At 38.9% G+C, this 24,024-nt stretch overlaps 1 protein-coding gene across 1 annotated transcript in view; it reads right to left on the bottom strand.

The window, feature by feature from the left end:
* PREX2 (phosphatidylinositol-3,4,5-trisphosphate dependent Rac exchange factor 2) overlaps nt 1-24,024 on the bottom strand; it is a 291,490-nt gene that overhangs the window by 30,513 nt on the left and 236,953 nt on the right. The window contains exons 36-37 of the mRNA XM_007448492.1: nt 11,100-11,166; nt 10,669-10,859 (exon numbers count right to left, since the gene is read on the bottom strand). Coding sequence (XP_007448554.1) covers nt 10,669-10,859; nt 11,100-11,166 — 258 coding nt within the window. The remainder of the gene's footprint in view (nt 1-10,668; nt 10,860-11,099; nt 11,167-24,024) is intronic.

Genomic DNA, 24,024 nt, shown 5'->3' with positions numbered 1-24,024 from the left:
TCTAACTACTGAGCACAGGGCACCACTGTGAAAAGTATATTGACAACTAGAAGGAAGCACCCGATTGAAGAAACTAATTGTTTACTGTTGCAGGGTTTTATTCTCCCTGCCTCCTTTTATTACCTCACACGGAGGAAGAACTATACATCTGAGGGCTAAGGCAGTACGTTAAATAGGAATCAATGCCAAAGGGGCTGCTATGGCTCAACACAGGCAGAGTGTCTGCACAATTAATATGGAAAGGACTTCTGCTGATCTATTGGTCCTGCCCAACTTGGTCACCCTGAGCAATGCGTTTGTGATAAATGAAAAGCTTGAGAAAATTGCCACCAGTCAGCAGGGATTTCAAAAACCCAATACCTCTGTCCTTGTTCCCCTATAACAGAGAAGGCACTTTTCTTAATGAAACACGGAAATACTCTTACGTGAAAAAAGGGCAAACAGTTATTTGTTTTCAAAAATACAGAATTCACTTATAGACACATATGCATGGATAATAAAATATTAAATATTTACATTCTCCCTTTAGGAGAATTTGAATGGCGGTCTAACAATAGGGGCAATCCAAAAGCCAGTGATCATTCAGGCAAGTTTCCAGTACATTTTATAGACATAACTTCCAGGTATCTATTGATAATTTCAACATTATTATTTGACTCCTGTCAAAGAGACAGTACTGATGAAATCTTCCCATGACTGTACTAACTCCTATGTCTCACGGTCTGGAGCTGAAAGACAAGGGGTTAATGAGTATTTGGAAAAAAAGCAAAGAGATGGCAAGCAGAGACGGGCACCATGGAAAACAACTGAACACAACGGAAAAGCAATGGGCAACAGCTGGAGAGAGATCCTGGCAGCAGCAGCAGAGCCAAATTGAATACGCTGTTCACTCCATATATCTTAAGGCAAAAAATAAATCACATTTAAGGGGCACATTTTCAGCATTGCACAGGGAATTAGCCATGAAATTCCCATTAAAGATAACAGGACTTTCTACTGCAACTTTCAACACATTCTCGGAAAGTTCTCAGTGTCTAGCTTTAAACCTAGGCTTCAAAAACATTACACATCCCTCATTCCCTTCTCTTCAAGCACATTAGGGTGTGTTTTTCTTTGACACGTTTCATTGCTGAGGTGAGCACAGAGGTAATTGAAGACCTTCGGGGATGGGTAATTGAGCACTTAGGGGCTAGAGGGGGTATTTGCTCAGCTGAAAATGTGTATGAATATGAAACATCTGTGTGCAAGGTAGGACTCTACCACTGTCACCAGGTTTGAATCTGCTCCTCTACATTTTAAATTCTTCAGCCTGGACTCTTTCACCAATTGATTTTATTTCTTTTTCATGTTTTTGGAATTTAATTGAATAGGTTGGGTACCTATCCCAGCTACTCGAAGTTCCTCAACACTCCCTCTCTAGTTCATCTTTTCTCTTGGCTGTCTGACTTTTGTCCTTACTCCTTGTAAGTTCTTTGATGACACCAATACTTAAGGGGTGTCCAGTATGCGATTTTCATGTTTCCCCCATCCTTTGACATTGTACCATAATTGTTTTCTCTTTGACCTGTTTATCCAAGATACTAAATAGATTTGTTTGAATATTTGTCACTCCTTTCTCGTGGATCCTACAGTGTTTTATTCTGAGGCTCCACGGGTGCACAGAGGACAGGGCAGTGGAGAACCAGGGAATATTAATACTCTCTCTACACTCCCTGGTGATTTTTTTCTCACCTTCCACAATGGGCAGCCAATTATTCTTTGCTTACACTTCTGTGTCTTTTCCTGGAATACCTTTTCCCTGCTCCTAACACCTGGTTTGTTCCCAGAAAATTCCCAGCAGTGTTTTTCCATTACCCCTTGAGATTACATATATATGTTATTATTTATTGTTATTTTACCCATTTGTACTCATATATACTTCTAGTCCTTGCTGACTATAAAACCATCAAAGTACATCCCCATATAGGTACGATGTGAGCATCTAAAACTGAACATGTAACAGGTTAATTCAACACCCCTCTCCCCAGTCCCCTCAAAGACAAATGCATATTCCCCCCCCCACCACTGTGGCATCCTCCCTCCCCCAGTCTTTCCCAGCTGGCATCATCAGAAACTCTCCCTCTGCCCTGTTCTCTATTCCTCACCAGTTCATCTAGTTCTGTTTACTGCCTTTTCATACCTTTCACATGTGTCTTTCCTCTTCTAACCTCTGTGCCAATACCTTAGTTTTGTATCTCATCATGTCACTGTACTCCTGTAAAATCCTAGCTGTCTCCCTGCCTCCATCCTTGTCCCATCATAGACCACGGTACTGATCTTTATTTTTAAAATATTTTTTAAAACATCTAATCATGTTATTCTTTTGCTGAAAACCTTTCATTGGCTTCCCAGGGCCTCTAGGAGGGAGTCCCAAACCCTTAACCGTTTGGGACTGTCCATGCTCCAATTCCTGTCTTTCTTGCTCCTCTCTTCTCACTGCTTCCTTCTCATCTCACCAGCCAGAAAGAGCCAGCTCTTATTGTGGCCTCCAGCCCTGTCGTACGCTATTTCACGCCTCGATATTGTATTTTCATGCTATTCCTTTACACGGAACGCCCTTCTCCATTTCCGTCACCTGGTAAACACTATTCATGCTTTAAAACCTATAACAGGTGTTACATTCCATCCTTCCTGCTTAACAGGATTTAAATCTCGCTCCTCGGTATTCCTCCCGAGGATGTTAGATGACCTGTTGCCAATTTAAAATGAACATCTTAGAGGCAGAAATTGCTGCTTTCCTCCCTTCAACTTCCTCCACACCACCTGCTCTCCTGCTCTAGGTCATAGAGAAAAAGAGGCAGTTCGGAAGGTGCTGGCAAACGAACCAGTTATATTGGTGAGATACCCATATTTCTTCCCTCCCTAAGGAGGACAGAAAATTTGGCTTATGTCATTTATTAGAGCACTTATAAACCCACTAGCATTGAAGCCCTCAGGAAGAGATCCTAGAGAATGACTGGAATTTTACTTTGCTTTAAATATCATTTTGCAGGTTTAGGAAAAACAATAACTTCAGTTTCTTTCAAAGAAAATTTGAAGAATCATGCCCTATTTAACACTTTTTAAAGTCAGTTCTATCAATACATTTATCACTTTTAAATAGCTACATTTAAACAATGTAAATACTTAAATTTTACTAAAATAATAGTAAAATTGATTTTTTTAAAAACAGATGAAATATCACTCCAAATTACGTATTTAGATTATTTTATCAAGATGTGTTTAATGTGCCTAGAATTTTCCAATCTTAATGATAGGAGGTAATAATGTATAAGCTCTGGCTTTATATGTACTTAAATTAAAGCATGTCTGGCCCATGGTTACTGGCTGGCAGAACTAGAAACCATTGCAATAAGAAGTGACTCATTACTGTGTTATTCTTCTTTCATACTAAACTAATGAAAACAACGAACATTTTAAAATAGAATAATTTCATGCACTAGTTTATCAAGATTCATATCAATTGCAAAGAAAAACCTAAGCAAGAAAACAAATATGTATGTAAATCTGGCCATCTACCTCTTCAGAGTAAAGAACTTTTATAAAAGATAATGAAACAAGGTAAAAGAATAAAACTTATATTTGAAATATTTGATTTCTTCCCATAATTTTAAGAGAATAAACTTATTTATCTGTTTGTTTAACTTAACATAAATCGTGGAGTTTTATTTGCCTACTTTACAACTCAGTATAATTTGAAAATCTGGGTTTACTTTTCTTTTTTCCCCCCAGCTTTACTGAGGTATAACTGACAATTAAATATGGTATAAATTTAAAGTATACAACCTGTTGATGTGATATACATTTACATTGTGAAATATTCATCACAATCAAGCTAATTATCATATCCATCACCTCACATAGTCACCACTGTCTTTTTCTTTTCTTTTTTGGTGGTGAAAACACTTAAGATCCACCCTCCTAGCAAATGTCAAGTATATAATACAGTATTATTAAGTATAGTTGCATTGTTGTTATGTCACATCTCCGGAATTATTCACCTTGCATAATTGAAACTTTGTACCCTTTGACCAGTTGTCTCCCAGTTTTCCCCTTCTCCCAGCCCCTGGGAACCACAATTCTATTCTCTGCTTCTATGAGTTTGGCAGAGTCATTAAGATTTATACTTATAGCACGAGTAGGATATATTCTGTCTTTCTCCCAGAGCCCCATTATTATAGCATCTTATTTTTTCTCTTAAGATTAGTACACAATTTTACATTTTCATTTTTGAGGTTTTTTTGGTTTCCATTCATTAATGATTTTAGTAGATAATCAAACAAATGAGAATGGTTGCATTGATCATAATCAAATTATAACTTAAAGAAAAATAATCAAAACTGCAGCCATATCTAATAACAATTTTAAACACCACCTCTGTCGTTACTACTACTACCTTTATATAAAAGAAGTGTTTTAGACTAATGTGTTTCAGATTCCTGACTATACGAGCATAGTTTTAGGACTTCTTATTGCCAATGTACAGTATCCTGGCATCATGAGTTAGCAGTTTCTTTTGTTCTATTTAGCCATCTTTCTGGAGATTTAAAATTCAAGATCTCCACTAATCTTGCTGCTAATCTTCCAAGTCATTTTTGGACAGAAAAATAAATGGATACATTTCAAACCTACATTTGCTTATTGCAGTAATTTATTTTTGCCCTCCCATACCTAGAGTCTAACCTACATAGGGAAATCCCCAGAGTAAATCCACTCCTCTTACTTGATGTGTTTTTGGCTGCACAGTGGAGAAAGATGCAGCTTCATCATCTGCCCTGGTAGGACTCTCATTACCTAAGCCAGGTTACCTTGAGTGCTCTACTTTTATAAGATTCTGCATTTCCTTAATCTGGGCCTATCTGTCAATTTGTCCTTTGGTGCCATGGTGATGACAGAATAAAATACTGCTAAGAAAGAGTCCTTAAATGTCAAACAAAAGTGGTTTTTTTAAAATTGTTCATTGATAGTTACCTAAAAAAATATGTTTTTTTAAAATCGCGTTTTTTATATGAACCAAGAATCACTACATTACTTCATTTGAAATGAAAACCGTTTCATTAACCAAACTGGTAAAACATATTTTTCTCTTTAGCTGTTTTTATATTTTAACTCCTGCATTTCACTTTCCTAACAAACGCTTATAATCATACTTTGGGTCCTATACTATGGTCACATGGTAGGTTTTATAAGTTTCTGCTGGAAGAGGGATGATTCTGAGAATTCAACCACCCTCTGCAATCCTGTCCAATGTGAAAAAATGTCTCAATTTCTAAATAACCAACTAAGAAATGCATTTTGGAAATATACCCTTTTAAGTTTGAAACTTCATATTATATAGTTTATTAGTTCCTAAAATTTTATACATGTTAAAATGAGTTTCCACAACGTATAAAAGGAAAAGCGGTCTCACGCTGGAATACATAGATGGCAGCCAGCTTGAAGCTCATCATCATTATGCTTTTTAATAATGAGAACAGGCTGACCTTGCCACAGACTGTTTCCTCCTCACACCTGTGTGGGGTTCAAGACAATGTGATTATGATGCTGCTATTACAGGTGCTGGTGAACCCCTGACACAGTGAGCCCCTCCTGACGCTGCCGTTCACATCCCTCACTGGTGACTGAACACCAAGTATGTTAGCTAATGCAGGGCCTTGTTTCCTGGAAGAGATTCATCCTCACAACAAAACATAAAGATAAAAGGGAATTTATGTGTACAGATCTCCAAAGTTTTGGTACTAAGACATCACAGGTGAGTCAGACATGAGGCCTGTGTTCAAATCACCCCACCTTCCTGCAGGACCATCCCAGGACTCCGACACTGCTGAAAATCCATTATTAACAGATACAAAGAGTATGTGTACAAAAAGTCCCTGGAACAGGTCCTTAAAGGGAAGCACTGTGATTCCAGATTCCTTGCCCTCACTGGAAATTTTCTTGACATAACCTTTCAGGTAGCCTCTGGAAATGTCCCCCTACTGTTTCCACTGGTGAAGGAAGCAGAAGCAAATGTAGTGCGAGGAATACGGCATCTCTGTTTTTGGATGCGATAAGACTCATGCTTAGGCTTTACAACATTTGCAGTATGCTAATTCATAACAGTTAAAGGAAAACAGTTGGCTATTAGGCAGGGATGGGAATAAAGAAGCGAAACAAAATGAAATACCGCAGTGAATGGAAGGATGCTGCAGTAGGAAATAAAAGGGAAATTTAGAACCCATGTAGCATGCTTGTGGATCTGCAGCAAATAACTGCATGGAACAAAGAGAACATTAAAAGCCACAGTGCTGATTCAATACTTTACAAACTTTCAAACTGGCAAAAAATAATTTTGCCTAAAAAGCAGATATATGGACAATATAAAGCATGACTCTTTGTGGGAAAGAAAATTCAAAAGATATTCAAATCAAAGAAGTATAAATTAAAGCACTGATGAAATACAATATCGTTGTACACCTGGCAGAGAAGCACAACAGACAAGTGGGTTCTAACACCCTCTGAAGACAAGGTAAAGATGGCAAACAACTGTCTAACCTTCTGCTGGGTTTTTACAAGGACAATCCTTTTGGGAACTTAAATAATAATATATTAACCAAAGAGGTTTAAGCTCTTTGACACACTAATTATATCTGGAGAATATTTTTGTTTACTTTTAGCTTAGTGGAAAATAAAACTGAAATTTGAACAGCTACATAAAGATGTCTCTCTGCATTAAGGGCAGTAGAGAAAGAAGATAAACCACTAAATTAATAGTTTAGTAAACTGTGGTATATCAAGTGGCTAGAACATTACATAGCAAATACAAGTGATCACAGGAAAGGCTGTGTGGACATTTTAGATAGATGATAGATAGGTAGATAGGTAAATAGATACTATGAGAGTAAAGCAGATTATTAAACTATACTAATAAAACTATGATCAGATGTATGTTGTTTGACAGAAGGTGCAAGAGATGATTCAAACTGAAAATGAAAGGCGGCAGGTCAGGATAGGAAATTTCGGAAAATTTCCATTTACTAAACTACCTTTTAATATCATGTATACTGTTTAAAAGGCAAAAATCCTGAACTTAAAAAAAGACAATCTTCTTTCACTATTCAATAGCAATGGAGATATTTAATGTAAGTAAATGACTGAGGAAAGTGTGTGCAGGAAAGTTCATCAGCAGAATCGTAATGCACATAAAGCACTGCCCCAGGAAAGAGAATTTAATAAACAAAGCTGGGCTAAACGTTCTGAAAAGATTTTAATAATTCATCCTGAATTCTATTCCTCCTAATCTTGCATTCACTGTCGTATGTCACCCTGCCATCTAATTCAGGTTGGCATTACAACGCCTAACATTAATGCTAATTAAATCTGCCTTTTCATTCTGAAAAATCACATTCTTCTCTTTCATGCCAAACATAGGCCATATAACTCTATACTTTAAAAAATGTTAGATTCCCTTTTTTGGTGAATAAAATCAGAAAAGGCAGGAAGCTGATTATCGAATGTGGATACCACATTGTTAACCATTTCTCATCTTAATTTTGAAAGCAAATGGTAAAATAGTCTGTGTAGTATTAATTCTGATTCATATTATCAACTTCTCCCCTTTGCCAGAACCTGAGGGTAAACCTCCACGTTCAATGTTTAGTGTAAATGTGGATCTACTTGGGTTCCTTTCTAGCTGTCTGAATTATAATTACTGAAGAATTGTTTTAGGAATGGTCTTATGTGAGATTTCTGATTCCAATATAAATTAGCACACTTTTTATCACCATGAAAAATCTAAGCATAGCCTTCCCTGAAAGACTAAAGATAATGTTAAACTATTTTATTCTGCATAATAGAAAAATAAAACCGTACTATTTTCAAATAGTTTTAACCTTAATTTCGGCATCTGTCATGGGGAATTTGTGCCTACACCTCAGTAAATGTCTCTGAAATGAACTAACTAAAGCCATATTTATTTTGAACTGTAGAAATGGAAAAAGTCAAAATACTTTGAAATTTCAATGTTATTTGTGATTCCAACACACCAATCAATGAATACAGCAATTATAAAATGGTTGTGGAACATCGATCTATTTCTCCTACCCATCAGTAGTTAAATTCTAAAATTGTTCACGGGACACCTCAGAGAATAATTTGGACAAGTTGGTCACGGTTCTAGGATTAAATGGCAATTTTAAAAAAATTGTTTTTTTTTGGTCTCATTGTGTGGCTTTCGAGATCTTAGTTCCCCGACCAGGGATCAAACCCGGGCTCCCTGCACTGGAAGCACAGAGTACTAACCACTGGACTGCCAGGGAATTCCATTAAATGGCAAATTTAACTGCATTAACTTCCAGTAAATTCATGTGGAGATAAGAGCGTGTGCTTGTAGTTTGAAGCCTGGAGTGTCCCTTGGTTGTCACAGTCCTCAGATAACTATGATCTTGCACCAGAGTAGGATAAAGAACATTAATCAAGGGGATGACACTTTGCCGAGGCCACAGTGGCCACTGTGCTGGTCCTTGAGCACATCATGCTGGTCCCCACTCGGGCTCCCACATTTGTACTCTGCTCCCTAGATGGAACGCTCTTTCTCTGAGATATCTGCATAACTCACTCCTTCATTTCACACAGGTCTCTAATGAAATTTCCTCCGTGGAAGGTGCCCGCCCTTCATCCCATCTTGTCCCTTTTTACCTCTCTGACTTCTGTTCTTTTCTGTATTTACTCCACCTACTACATTACTCAGTTATTTGTTTACTTGATCATCTGTTTCACCCCAACATGATTTACATTATATGAGAGAAGGGAGGTTTTTTTTTTCAGTGCTTTATCCCAGCAACTAGAACAATGCTGGCACATAATCAGTGCTCAACGCATATTAACTGAGTGACTGAATAATAAATGAATGAATGAATGAATGAACGGGAACAGAATGAATGAATATGACTGATCAGAGGGAGGGAGCATTTCTCTGCTAGTAAAAAAAATGATGAAATAATATTTTACTCATTTAGTTGCAGATGATATTTCAATTAAGCTCTTAGTAAGCTTGCAATAGAGCACAAAGTACACAGCAATTAAAATAAAGCAGAAAACTCTGTATATCGTGTCACCCACAAAAATTTAATTCTCCTTCTAGAGAAATAAAGTCTTGTCACACTTCATAAGCAAGGACATGCTGCGTAGGACTTGTAAACCAGAATTCAGGCACTTCAAGTCGAATGGAATGTCACAGATGAGAACCTGCTGATTTGAACTTTCTCCCTCTTTCTACCTCTTTAAAACCCTGACCCATCAAAACCCATTTCAAACACTACCTTCTCCATGGCAAGTTCTAACCATCTCAAAGATCTGTGTTCCTTCTGAATCTTATTTTTTAGCTGTAACTTTCCTAGATCATTTATTTTTCTTCATAGTCTAGGTAATCTGTTATTTTTGTTACTTTTTATTATGTTTTTGTCATCTTGTCATATGATTATTTACTATTATGTTTGTTGTTCATGTTTTAGGTCTCTAACATGAATATCACCCATTTATGACATTGCCCAGCCAATAGCACCAACTGCAGTCCTTTGCATGGGTTAATTAGCAAGTAAATTTGAATAAACAATAACCACCATCCACTCAAAATCTAACTGGCCTCATACTAACAAGAGACTGTGACTGGTGACAGCAGATTCTCTGCTACAATGAGGACTAAATGCTGCCCTCTTGTTTCCACCTACATGGTTTCATTTCGCTGTGACAATGGAGAGGTGATAGAAGAGGAACAAGTGATGATGAAGAAGGGACCCGACTCGGGGTTCTCCCCTCACATTTGCATGTGATGTAGCTGTAGGAATTTATGCACCTACCACAGCTTTCCCAGACACAGCACTGCTGCCTAAGACAGACCAGCTGAAGAGGACTTATCTAAGACTTCTCCTTACATTTTCAGGAAGAGCATATTGTGTGGGCTCTTGGACTATGATATTTCCAGGAGTAGGAAGACAGTAGTAACTCCAAGGCAGCATCCAGCTCACCACAGCTGGGTAAACAGGGATCCAAACCACTTAAGAAAAAGTTTTGTTTTGCTAGTCACCAGCCCCTACCAAGTTAAGTTCCTAGAGTGAATAAAACAGATGCAAAATTTTGTACCTAAAACATAAATCTTAATATAAATACAAGGGTGATAAGATTCTAGGCCACAGTGATATAAACGTGGGACTGCATTCATTTGTATGAATAAACAGTCACTGAAAATAGAAGAACCAAAGCCAGAAATTACTGTGCAAGAATTATCTGATTTCTAAAGTCTTATTCCAAATATATCTGAGCCCTTTGAATGTTTCCAGCTATAATTTCATGGAGTTAAATGTAATAAACAAGAACCTCCGAATGTAATAAGGTATAGCAAAGACGCAGGCAAGGGCTTCCCTGATGGCGCAGTGGTTGGGAGTCCGCCTGCCGATGCAGGGGGCGCGAGATCGTGCCCCGGTCCGGGAGGGTCCCGCGTGCCGCGGAGCGGCTGGGCCCGTGAGCCATGGCCGCTGGGCCTGTGCGTCCGGGGCCTGTGCTCCGCGGCGGGAGGGGCCACAACAGTGAGAGGCCCGCGTACTGCAAAAAAACCCAAAAAAAACCATGCAGGCAAGGCGGGAAGTCACGTACCGATGCACGCCGCTATTGCACATGATGACGTGGCAGGCCCCCAGCCTACTGCACAGCTCCGAGGACACCGACAGCAGCCCGACACCGGAGGCGCTGCAAGCCGTGTTCGCACACGCAGCTGTGCGCTTGGATCTGATAAACGAGGCTACCAGTCGATACAGTTCATCCAAAACGTTGAGAGGCCTCATGAGCTGCAGAAAAAAACGATGCCCATAAGGTTCAACATGTTTAGTAGAAAGAATTCCTTTTAGATGGGATATAATTCACAGTTGTTATAACTTACAGTGAATAGTCTAAAATATTTTATTATGGAGATAACAGAATCAGAGACCACGGTTGTTTATAAATTACACAGTGCTCCAGAACACCAGCAAAATTAAATAAGGGAGGTAAATGGCAAAGCAACAGTCAATGCAATCTTCTGTTTTTACCTTATCTACATAAGCAGCTTTGGATGTGGAGTCTGGTGGTGAATTTGACTTGTCCAAGTAGAATGCCCTGTAAGAATACAAAGAATAAATGATCATTTATTGTTAGTAAAATTAAAAAGCATGAAGACATGCAAGTTTCACTGACTTCCTTTTTTTTTTTTTTCGGTACGCGGGCCTCTCACTGTTATGGCCTCTCCCGTTGCGGAGCACAGGCTCCGGACGCGCAGGCTCAGCTGCCATGGCTCACGGGCCCAGCCGCTCCGCTGCATGTGCGATCTTCCCAAAACGGGCCACGAACCCGCGTCCGCTGCATCGGCAGGCGGACTCTCAACCACTGCGCCACCAGGGAAGCCCAGCACTGACTTTCTTTTAAAGACAAATGAAGAGACAAATGAGTGGGACTGCAAAGAACAGTCTTCCACTCAGAAAAAAATGATTGAACCTACCATCAGCTCCATTACTTATCGTATGGCTTTAGAGGGATTACTTAGTGTGTGTCTCAATTTCCTCTTTTGCAATTTGGGGATCACATTAGTTTCTACTTCACAAGGTGACCAAGAAGATGAAGTCAGCGCTAATAAAATGCTTAGGATGGTACACAGTACAGAATAAGTGCTCACTGATAGTTACGGTAATTAATATTATTATAAAAGTTGAAAAAAAGATATTTTCTAAAAACATCCAGTTTTTACTTACTGTGCAAATGTCCGATGATGAAAATAATACTCAAAACACAAATTTTGAACAGACTGCTTAGCTGGATTCTTTCAGCCACTAAGCTATGCTCAGATTGGAAGTAAAACCCTCTTTGAAGATACACTGGCTCTTTTTTGTCACCAGGACGCAATACGCCAACAACTATTTTAATACACTAAGTGGAATCCTAGTGGCCTGCAATAATTAGATGTGATTTCCAAAGAATTATTGCTGAGTTCGTTCAGCTATTAGCTCAATACCAAACAGAAGTTGTAAGAGACTGACCCATGAAGACAGGACATTTAAGTTATATTTAAGCGAGTATGTTTTTAATGAAGTGAAATTATTTTCAAGCTGTCAACAGTTAACACTGATATACCAAAATAATATTAGAATGATTGTCAGACTAGATATTGAAATAAAACTCATTAGACTGGTGTTTCAGAGCACCTTTTAGGACCTCAAACTATTGGTGGATCATTAACCAATGCATGAGTAGCAATGGGCATAATCAGTAAATCAGTGAGGGAGAACTTCATGCCCAGCACCGGTATTTTGAATCCCACTAGACACACACACACACACACACACACACACACACACACACACACACACACACACACACACACACACACACACACACACACTGCTATTCCAATACTAGAAGTAGCTAGCAGTAGTGCAGCTTGTTTTTTTGTCTTTTTAAGCTAAAGTAGCATGGATTAATCAAAATTCACACTTTAAATTAGGAAAGCTTTAACTTCTTCTAACTTCCAAAATGTAAATTATGTACATTCTCACCGAGAATGTCTGTTCATCTCTCAAACACAAATTCAAACTACAACAGAAATTTTACAACAGCTCAGCATCCAAAGCATTTTGAACTCCTAGGAGATTTCCATGTAGCATCTTGAAACAGAGGGGGTGCCTCAAACCTGCAACCCACAGAGATACCTTGATCAGATGTCCCTATGCCTTTCCTCAGCTGTGCTTGGTAGAAAGATGTGGTGAACAAGAGTCCACAGCAGGGATGAATTATTCCCTCAGCCTGAATCCCAGAGCCTCCTACCACTCCTGAGCATATAGTGCTGACAGGAGCCTGGGGACTACGGCAAACCCAGGCAGTGCCCGGCTCATGACAATTGGGTTACCATGACGGGTACCACTGCAAAGTGGAACATCCATCACGTGCCATGAAAATATAGTTCCACTCAGATGGTTGCGTCAGTAGCTACTAAGAGATTGAGAGGAAAATCAAAAGAGTTTGATACATCTTAAAATGTTCTAGATTTTTCCCAGTCTCAGAAGGAGATAACAACAACCTAAGAGGATTGCTGTTAAGAGGAGAGGAAGTGAGCTTGAATTGTGAGAAGTACAGAAACATGCAATGAGGTTGAAGCTATTGGAATAAATGAGCAACTTAGAGAAGCCAGAGGGGGTAGACTCTGGATGGCCTGATAGGCCCTGATAGAGTTGGGTTTTAACTAAAGGCCCTCGTTACCAGAAGACAGGCTATTTTATAAATTTTACTGCTGTGCATAACAATTCAGGGTCTCCTGAAAGCTCTGAGTGTCTTTTCACTTCAATTATACAGGTACGTATTTAGGCTGATACTATGAAAACCGATGTATGCACCTCCATGCTTTAACAAATTAGTATTTTGCATTTTTGCTTCCCCTTTTAAAGGAATGAAACCTTACAGATACAGGTGATCCCTTGTATCACACTTGTCCACTCCCATTGTTCCAGACTCTCCCCTCCCAGGGTTAACACCACCCAGAAGCTGGCACTTGTCACTTCCATGCTTTACAAGGTCACCCACACAGTTGGCCCAAGTGGAGGCACCAAGGAACAGGTGTGATCATTATTCCATATCCTTGTTCACATTGATGGCGTTAGAATTTCGACCTTTGATGTTGTAATTTTCAATTTGCACATATTTGTCATCCATCTGTATTTCTTCTTCTTTTATAGCCTTCTTGTATTTCTTACTTTTGTGCAGTCACATTTGTTGGTTTTTTTTTGGCTGTGCCTCATGGCTTGTGGGATCTTAGTTCCCTGACTAGGGATTGAACCTGCGCCCTCAGCAGTGAAAGCTCAGAGTCCTAACTACTGGACCGCCAGGGAATTCCCAAGTCTCACCTTTTTTTTTTTAACATAGAAATTTCTTATTACTTTTTATAGCAAGAGTTAAATTTGATGACATTTAGAAGTTTCTATTCCTCTTTATTTTTTTAAAATCCAGACTTTGTTTCTACACTTACTTCCTCAAGAATATTCAGTTTTTCAAGTTCATTATTCAATTTATATTTTTGATATGTGTCTGTCAGTGATATACTCTGGCATAAAATTTCTAGAATCTAGATTGACAGTGAATTTTTCCCCACAATACTGCTCTTGGTGTCTGCTCTCAATTAGGTTGTCTTTGTTTGGTGGCTAGTCTACATTTTCTTTCTGATAGGTTAAGATTTTGTTTTTATCCTCAAGGTTCTGATGTTTTACCACAAAGTGTTTAGGTGATGATTTATTTTTATTTATCCAGATAGGTCCTTAGATTGTACTTTCAATTTAAGGAGTCTTGTCTTCAATTCTAAAATAATCTCAGGTATCATCTTTCCCCATAATCTCATCCATTTTCTCTCTCTCTCTCTCTCTCTCACACACACACACACACACACACACACACACACTCATAAACACATGTACACTTTCTTTTAAGATCTTATTTTCCCATTACTGCAATTTTGCTGATTTCCTAAATAATATCTTCCAAATGAAAAAACCCTGTCTTTGCCAATCTAGAGTTTATCCTTTCTACTGGGAATTTTATTTCAATGACTATCTTTTTCATTTCCAAGACTTCTGCCTATTCTTATTTCATTTCTGCAACTAAAAGGTAAAACTCCCCACAAGAATGTAAACTCTCTATGCGGATATGGATTTGATTTACTTCTGCTCATTGCTGCATCTCTAGCACCTATAACAGAGTGTAGAACATGGTTTGATCTTAATAAATATTTGTAAATAAATAATTGACTATTTTTATCGCAGGATTTTCTACCTTCTTCATGAATGGCAATCCTTTGTTTTACTTTGAGCATCCAAAATATACTTTGCCATGGTGTCTCAATATTTTAATTTCTTCTGGGTCAAATTTATTTCAATGGTCATTTTCCTTGGTTCTTTTGTAGCTTTAGGCTACCTCATGTGCTTTGGAGTTTTGTTTTGCAAGCTCATTCGAATTGGGAGCATTTTTTTTTTAACATCTTTATTGGAGTATGGAAGATGTTTTGTTCAGTTTTATTTAGTGCTTTGAAACAGCTCCATCCAGTATCTCTCATCATCTTTTTCTTACAAATGATTCTGTGCTCATTTTGTGCCCAGAATTACCCATCTGTAATCAGTTTCATATTGGTGATTTGAGTATTACATTGTCCAGACATCTGGATTATTACCAGTCCTGTCACTGAACCAGCGAGTGATTTGGTTCAGTTCTTAGTTTAACAGCCGTGTTGTCTTTCTCTTGCCATCTTTACCTCTACAAAAGTGATAGTCTCCGGAGTTTGCATCCTTGCTCAGAAATAGAGGGGCCCTTCTCTACAACCTGGTTTCAGAGTGAGGCTCCCTCTGGAACTCCACCTAGTGTAGGATGACTTTAATTTCTCATTTCCCTGTACAAGTTGTACCGGCCCCTTGTCCACCTGCAGAGCCCAGGAGGCCAGAGGCCTCAACACAGCTTACAAATCAGCACTTGAATTTCTGTTCCATTTGTGGGCCACTGAGATGATAAATTATGAGCTCAGCTGCGACTCTTGCATTTTCTGTTTTCATCCTTTGTCTAGCATTGCTATACGCTTGGAACAGGGAGGATGCGTCACAGCTGGAACCCACAGAGAGAATACCGATCAGATGTCCTCACGCCTTTCCTCAAGTGTGCTTGGTAGAGAAAGTAATGTGGTTAAAAAGAGTATGCAAGGGCTTCCCTGGTGGCGCAGTGGTTGACAGTCCTCCTGCCGATGCAGGGGACACAGGTTCGTGCCCCGGTCCAGGAATATCCCACATGCCACGGAGCGGCTGGGCCCGTGAGCCATGGCCGCTGAGCCTGCGCGTCCGGAGCCTGTGCTCCGCAACGGGAGAGGCCACAACAGTGAGAGGCCCGCATACCACAAAAAAAAAAAGTACGCAAGTCCATGGACAAATTATTTAGCCTCATGTGGCCTCAAGTCCCTCATTTTTACAATGGATAGTAAAACTGTCTAATATATAGGTAGCATAATGTTGAAGATGAATCGATGCATATGAAGTGCTCAGTACTGTGGTGAGCAAATAGGACTCATGCAATAGACAATAATAATCACTATTCATGTGTGCGCAGTAGGAGGGGACTCTGGGAACATTTTTATCCATGGCCAGGAGTAAAATAAGACCAAAACCTCCTGCTTTCCCCTGAGGTCATCTAGAATATATTATGATACATGTAAAAAATGAAAATTAAAGTAGATATTTGGAATCTACATAATTCCATGATCAGTGCACAGAGTTCAAGTCTAAAAAGAAAAGAACGCTTTTAGGTTAAAGGAAAGGAGAGTGTCAGTTAAACGACTTAATCAGGTGCACTGGTTGTAAAAACTGCAGTTCTTCTATACCTTGAATAGATTGGGAAGAAATATGTTCTGTAAAAGCAGTCCACATCATCAACACCACCTGAGGAAATCTTCACTCTAGAAACCTACCACTACAGCAGGCTACACTGAGCCCTCTTCCTGCTTTCTGAAAGAGATGTTCCTTTAAAAAAAAAAGGTTGTCACTGATTCAGCCAGTTAAGAGCATGATCATGATGATCTAATCCTGCTATAGTGACTTAAACTGACTTGGAAGAAATCTTCAAATTTTCCTTGGGACAAAATCTTTAAAGAAAAAAAGAACATTTGATGAAGCGAGCCAACAGAAAACTAAAATTAAAAACTTTTATAGATTTAAAATGTATAAATGCTCACATCAAGTTAAACCCTTATTCAGAAAGAATCTTGTCTTTTCTAAGCTGCTATAGAGCAAAACTAAAATAGAAAAAGCATCTAATGATATAACTGCACCATTCAAAATACTTTTAGAAGATAAAAGCCTAACAAGTTCCAAGTTAAATATATTGGCTGATCCAGACTTGTGTGAGTAGTTAATATTTGTTAATCCATGATTATAGAAAGCAACAAATTATTATAAAATATATCTATGGGCTGATGATATCTAGAGAATAGAACCATGAAAAACAGCATCTTTGTGACTCCTGTGAAATTTACACAGCCAAGAAATATTTTAATTCAATCAATTATTTGTTAAAATAAAAATTAGGGCTGCCCTGGTGGTGCAGTGGTTGAGAGTCCGCCTGCCCAGGCAGGGGACACGGGTTCGTGCCCCGGTCTGGGAAGATCCCACATGCCGCGGAGCGGCTGGGCCCATGAGCCATGGCCGCTGGGCCTGCGCGTCCGGAGCCTGTGCTCCGCAACAGGAGAGGCCACAACAGTGAGAGGCCCGCGTACCGCAAAACAAAACAAAACAAAACAAAACAAAACAAAAATTTGGACTTGAGCCTTCAACTAGTTTTGGGTACTCCCCCCTCAGAAAAATGGTTGTTCAGCCATGTATTTTACCATCCCTAAGGTTTACAAGCATTCATAGAACTTCAGTATTTTTCAGAATATGACAAATAAATTCCCACAGGGAATAAATTTCTAATGCAGTTCCCTTAATTACAAAAGTCCTGCAATACCCCTTAATCAAAATTTATAAGAGAGTTAATGGTAAAACTGGATTAATGCCAAAACTGACTGTGGTTTATTATGTTTCTGAGGTTAGTAAGAATGAAGTCATGGTTCTTTGTCTCAATACAGCAAATCTTATTAAAACCATTTTGAAAGCACTCCTGCTACTTTATGTAGGAGGAACAGTAAGTTTCCTTTCATGCAGGCATACATCAGGCTTTACTGTCACAACTTGTAAATGAACCCTGCCATATAAAATGGACATATTATGATATTTTCCATTTAGTCCCTATAGAATAAAATACCAATGAAAGAGGTGATAATGTCACGTTACAATAAATAGTGGTATAGATATATCCAAATTAAATAGTAACTACAATGGAACAAAATCTTGGGAAAATATCTCATACAATCTAGCAGCAAAGGCAAATACACAGGTAGCTAGAATGCAGGGCAGAAAGTGATAGGTACCTTTAAAGGTACAGAAAGTTATTGGGATACACCCACATGAGGAAGAAGGAAGGCCACATAAGAATATGGTACATGAGTTGGATTTTGACGGACGGATGGGACAGGTCAAAATGGGAAAACAGTATTTCAAGTGGAGGAAACACCACAAACAACAGAACAGAGCGAGCAATGGATGGAGCCAGGTTGGCCAAAGAGCAGGTGCATGTAAGGCAGGGAGACAAAGTGCTGGCTAAGCGGGCTGGATCCATATTGTGAGGAAATTAAATACCAAACTAAGGAATCGTAATGAATTTGTTAAGCAGTAGAGAAGCACCGCACAGTAAAAACTTTGTTCCCCTTAAAACATAAGAATAAATGGAAAGGGACTTCCCTGGTGGCACAGTGGTTAAGAATCCGCCTGCCAACTCAGGGGACACGGGTTCGAGCCCTGGTCCGGGAAGATCCCACATGGCGCGGAGCAGCTAACCCCGTGCTCCACAACTACCAAAGCCCGCCACCTAGAGCCCGTGCTCTGCAGCAAGAGAAGCCACCACAGTGAGAAGCCTGCGCACTGCAACGAAGAGTAGCTCAATGCAAGAGCAGCAGCAACAAAGACCCAATGCAGCCAAAACTAACTAAATAAATAGATTTATAAAAAAAAAAAGAATAAATGGAAAGAAGTACATGACCCATAAGATATGACAATTTAGGGAAATTAGAGCTGCAAGAGACCCTAGAAATGAAAAGACTGGTTCAGCATTCATAACAAGACCATGGTAATGGACATAGGGAATCAATGTTTGCCAGGAGAGAAAGAAAATGAGTTTGGAGAACATCGAGATTAGTTTACGGAGAGTTATGCAAGTTAATGTATTGATACTAACAAGAATTAGGAAAATGATTTCTCCAGCAAGTAAAGAATCAGGGTCATAGCTCTGTAGGGTCAGGCTGATGCTCCAGGAATGGTCAGGTTTTTACATAAAGAGAGACCACACAACAGCCTGACCTGATATAAAATTTAAACATATTAATTTTGTCATAGGAGATACTCAGAGGTTAAATCAATGACAAAAGTGATTGGCAATCTCATTTGGCACTTCTTTTTGCTTTTTCTGGGCATGCTGGAGGATATCCAATTTCTAAGATAGGTGATTAAGGCATAAGAGCCACTGGTGTTTTATAAATAAGGAGGAACAACTATAGTACTCAGCTCAGGTCTCTACTATATTCTTGTTTCTTCTCCAGATCATTGCTTATGAGATCATCTCTACATTTATAATAATTTATGGAAATTTCTCACTTAGCCAGACTCATATATACTTCTCCTAATATCATGTCCTACCCCTAAATATTCTAAACTGTATCAGGTAGCTTTGGGATTTTAGCATTTACTCTGCATTTCAAAAAGGAGCTATGACAATGGTCAATTATGGATATTAGTCATAGACATGATTATATATGCCATTATTACATTGGTACAGCAGTCGACCATAGGTGTGACTGTTTCATTGAGTATTACTGTTAAACTGCATTTGGCTATCATAGCACTTAAGTTAGGAAAAAAAAAATTCCACAGAAAATCTCATCAAGATACACCGATCTTTTGTATAAAGGAGAATCACTGGACAGGTTCAACCTGTGCCTACATATAGGCAAAGAATACATGAGTAAGTAGGTAGGAGAATGTTGATTTGTCCCTTCATCCCACCCGGCTTCTGTGTCCATAAACATTCGCCTGACTTCTCTGGAATAGGCTTTATTTAAAGTTACATGAAGAGAAACTCTGAATAATGAGATAGACTTGGATTTGCTTGGATAAATTTGTCTTTTGGCTTGTCAAAAACAGAGCACCTAGGGTTATAGGTGTTACAAAACTGCCTGTTATCAATTAAGAGCTCCATTTCTACTTGAGTGTCAGGGAAAAAAATTCCTGGAAGGTTAACAAGACAATATGTGTGACCACAGAGAGCAAGACTTTCTCACATTATAAAAAAAAAAAAAAAAAAAATCCCTCTGAGATTTCTCTTAGGCCCCGAAAACAGAATTATGGTGTCAGAGACAGTGGAGACCTACCCCACTCCTCCCTACTGCTGTTGATAACCCAATTTCACTCTTTTTTTTTTTTGCGGTACGCGGGCCTCTCACTGTTGCGGCCCCTCCCGCTGCGGAGCACAGGCTCCGGACGCGCAGGCTCAGCGGCCATGGCTCACGGGCCCAGCCGCTCCGCGGCATGTGGGATCCTCCCGGACCGGGGCACGAACCCGCGTCCCCTGCATCGGCAGGCGGACTCCCAACCACCGCGCCACCAGGGAAGCCCCACTCTGCTCCTTTTTGACAACCTTCACTCAGTGAGTTGACTGGATTACAATCCTCTTCTCTGCTTCCCAAACCCTCGTTTACTCCACGAGGAATTTTGCTCCTCTTTTCATGAGTCTTCTTGGGTGATATTCCTTTCCTGCCCCTGCAACACGTACATACCACCATAGGCACCATCTACTGTTAAAATTCTGCATATAAACAGATTTCCCAATGGCAACACCATGCCCAGCCATTACAGAACACAATCTTCGTGAAAATGGACAGAAAAAGCAAATCCTTAAAAATAGGAAATCCTTCTCAAGAATAAAGTTTAATTATATTTTTTAAAATCTCATTACACCCAGGAAAAACCGTAAAGTCAAGGAATATTTCTATTTTTAAACTAATTCTATTTAATTTAATAACAATTATGTCTCCAGAAAGTGTGGCATGCCCATATTAAAGGATGCTTTTTTTTAGGTTTAAACTCATAAAAGTCTTATAATGGCTCAACTGACAAGAAGTTGACAGGTCAGTGCCTTCTCCACGTCTTTCTGTGTATTCCTTACTTGACTCCAGTCAGCCTTCAAAATTACCTTTATAAAGCATAGATATGAGCATTTCACTAACTTGCTTAAAGACCTTCAAATTCTCCCAGCACACAAAGTCTACACCTGGGGTATTCAAGGCCTCTCTTAACAATTCAAAAACAAACCTCCCGTCCCATCTCTCACCTCTTCAGCCTGCCATGTTCAAGTTCGAGTCCTCTAACATAACCATCCACATGAAAATCTCTCCACCTTCTCTCGTGTTACTCTCTCTGCCTGGAATGGCCTCTCACCTCCTCTGCTTGGCAAAATTCCACTGATCCTGCAACACCCTGCTCAAATATGACATCTTCTTGAGAACTTCCCCACTCAAACAAATTTATCTCACTATATGACACCAAGTTGCACTCGTTCTGTCCACTCTGCTAAACTGCATACTCTCAGTGGGCAGAGACCCTTTTTTCTTTTAACGTTTTTACTGGAGTAGAATTGCTTTACAATGTTGTGTTAGTTTTTGCTGTATAACAAAGTGAATCAGCTATATGTATACATATAATCCCCATATCCCCTCCCTCTTGCATCTTCCTCCCACCCTCCCTACCCCACCCCTCTAGGTGGTTTGTTTGTTTTTTTAACAAAAATTTATTTATTTATTTTTGGCTGCGTTGGGTCTTCACTGCTGTGCGTGGGCTTTCTCTAGTTGCGGCGAGCAAGGGCTACTCTTCGTTGCGGTGCGCGGGCTTCTCATTGCGGTGGCTTTAGGCGCGTGGGCTTCAGCAGTTGTGGTACGTGGGCCCAGTAATTGTGGCTCTCGGGCTCTAGAGTGCAGGCTCAGTAGTTGTGGCGCACAGGCTTAGTTGCTCCGCGGCATGTGCGATCTTCCCGGCCCAGGGCTCGAACCCGTGTCCCCTGCATTGGCAGGCGGATTCTTAACCACTGCGTCACCAGGGAAGTCCGAGACCCTTTTTTTTGAGTAAGGATCAATTTTTTTAATGTTCATGCTTTTTCAAAATTGTGATATAGTGGATGTACAATATTATATGTTACAGGTGTACAATACAGTGATTGACAATTTTTAAAGGTTATATTCCATTTAGAGTTATTATAAAATATTGGCTATATTCCCTGTGTTGTACAATATATCCTTGTAGCTTATTTATTTTATACATGATAGTTTGTACCTCTTTATCCCCTGACCCTATCTTGCCCCATTTTTAAAAATTTTGCGATCCCATACCCAAGACAGTGCCTGACTCATAGCCTGCAACTAATACTTGATGTAGTATTGAACTGAATTGAGTTTTATTTTATGAGAGCTATAAAGGAATTGGGGTTTCCACACTGTCAAGCAACTAAATATATGTGTGACCTAATAGAGAAAAAGAAATATATTAAATATCTTGATTTTTAAAATAGATAAAATAATTATTATGCACATTTGAAAAAGAACTCTTTGTAGGAAGGGTTCTTCTTAAGCTTATAAATATTAGGCTACATCTCAATGAACACTGAAGCACAATACTTAAAGGATTTAACAATCATCAGAACTTAAAAATAGGGAGGAAGGGCATTTCAATATTCCCTCCTTGGTGAAAGACAACTATGATTAAGAGAAAAATATTTGTAAGGTCTCTTGTAAGACTCACAGGAATGCTGTTTTACCTACAAATGACTAGCAGAAATGATACAGCAAAATTCTTGTTCAGTTCTAAATAAGAAAAGACAAAAAGAAACATGATTAAGTACTATCACATTTAGATGTTAAATGTCTAACTCTTGGCTATTATACTTTTACACTAGAACCTATAAAAAGCTGTGATTTCCTTTAAGTGGCAAAATCCAAGGCCCTTAGTACAATACCTGACACATAGCAAATTACTCAATCATAATCATCATTTTTATTCATTACTTAACATTTTTAAAATTTTTAAATAAAAATTGTATATACTTAAGGTACACAATAAGATGATCTGAAACACATAATGAAATGAGTACTAGAGTCAAGCTCATTAGCATATCATTACCTCACACAGTTACTATTTTTTGTGTATGTAAAATTTCCTGGATTCTACTCTCTTAGCATGCTTCCAGGGTTCAATACAGTATCATCAAGTACAGACAACACGCCGGTACATAAGCTCTCTAGATTCATTCATCCTACATAACTGCAAATCTGTACCCTCTGACCAACATCGTCCTATTTCCCCCACCTCCCTATTCTACTCTGTTTCTCTGAGTTCAACTTTTTCTTCTTCTTCTTTTTTTTTTTTTCCAGATTCCACATATAAGTGACATTATACGGTATTTGTTTTTCTCTGTCTGGCTTATTTCACGGAGCATAATGTCCTCCAGGTTCATCTCACTCTGCCCTGGCCATAAGGTTTCGGCTAAGAAATCTGCTGATAGCCTCATGGGGGTTCTCTTGTACCTGAGCCATTTTTTTCATTTGCTGTTTTAAAAATTCTCTCTTCGTCTTTGATTTTAGACAATTTTATTATAAGGTGTCTTGGAGAAGAACTTCCTGGGTTGAAACTTTTTGGAGACCTATAAATTCATGAACTTGGATGTCCAAATTCCTACCCAGATTTGAGAAGTTATCAGCTATTATTTCTTTAAAAAAGCATTCTGCCCCTTTCTTCCTCTCTTCTCTTTCTGGGGCTCCAGTAATACGTAGGTTGTTTCTCTTAATGGTATCCCATAATTCATGTAAGCTTTCTTCACTGTTTCCCTTTTTTTTTCTTTTTGTTCCTCTGACTGGATAATTTCAAGTATCCTGTCTCCAAGTTCACTGATTTTTTTCTTCTGCTTGGCTGAATTTGTTGTTGAGGTTCTCTATTAAATTCTGCAGTTCACTCATTGTATTCCTCAACTTAAGGATATTTGTTTGGGTTTTTAAAATGGTTTCTGTTTCTTTGTTGGACATCTCATTTTGTTCATTCACTGTTTTCCTAATTTAGTTTTCTTATATTTCACTGTATTTCTTTGAGAATCATTCTGAATTCTTTGTCAGGAGGTTTATAGATCTCCATTTTTTTAGAGTCAGTTATTGAAGCTTTTTTTTCCTTTGGTGATGACATGTTTCCTTGATTATTCATGATCCTTGTGCTCTTGTGTTGGTGTCTACGCATTTGAAGTAAGAGGCAACTCTTCCAGTCTTTACTGACTGGCTTCAGC

This window comes from Lipotes vexillifer, unplaced genomic scaffold, assembly GCF_000442215.2.
Source record: "Lipotes vexillifer unplaced genomic scaffold, Lipotes_vexillifer_v1.1 scaffold815, whole genome shotgun sequence".
In the NCBI taxonomy this organism is placed as follows: Eukaryota; Metazoa; Chordata; class Mammalia; order Artiodactyla; family Lipotidae; genus Lipotes; species Lipotes vexillifer.
The sequence above is the reverse complement of the archived record's forward strand: the minus strand, read 5'-3'. Positions and strand labels throughout refer to the sequence as shown.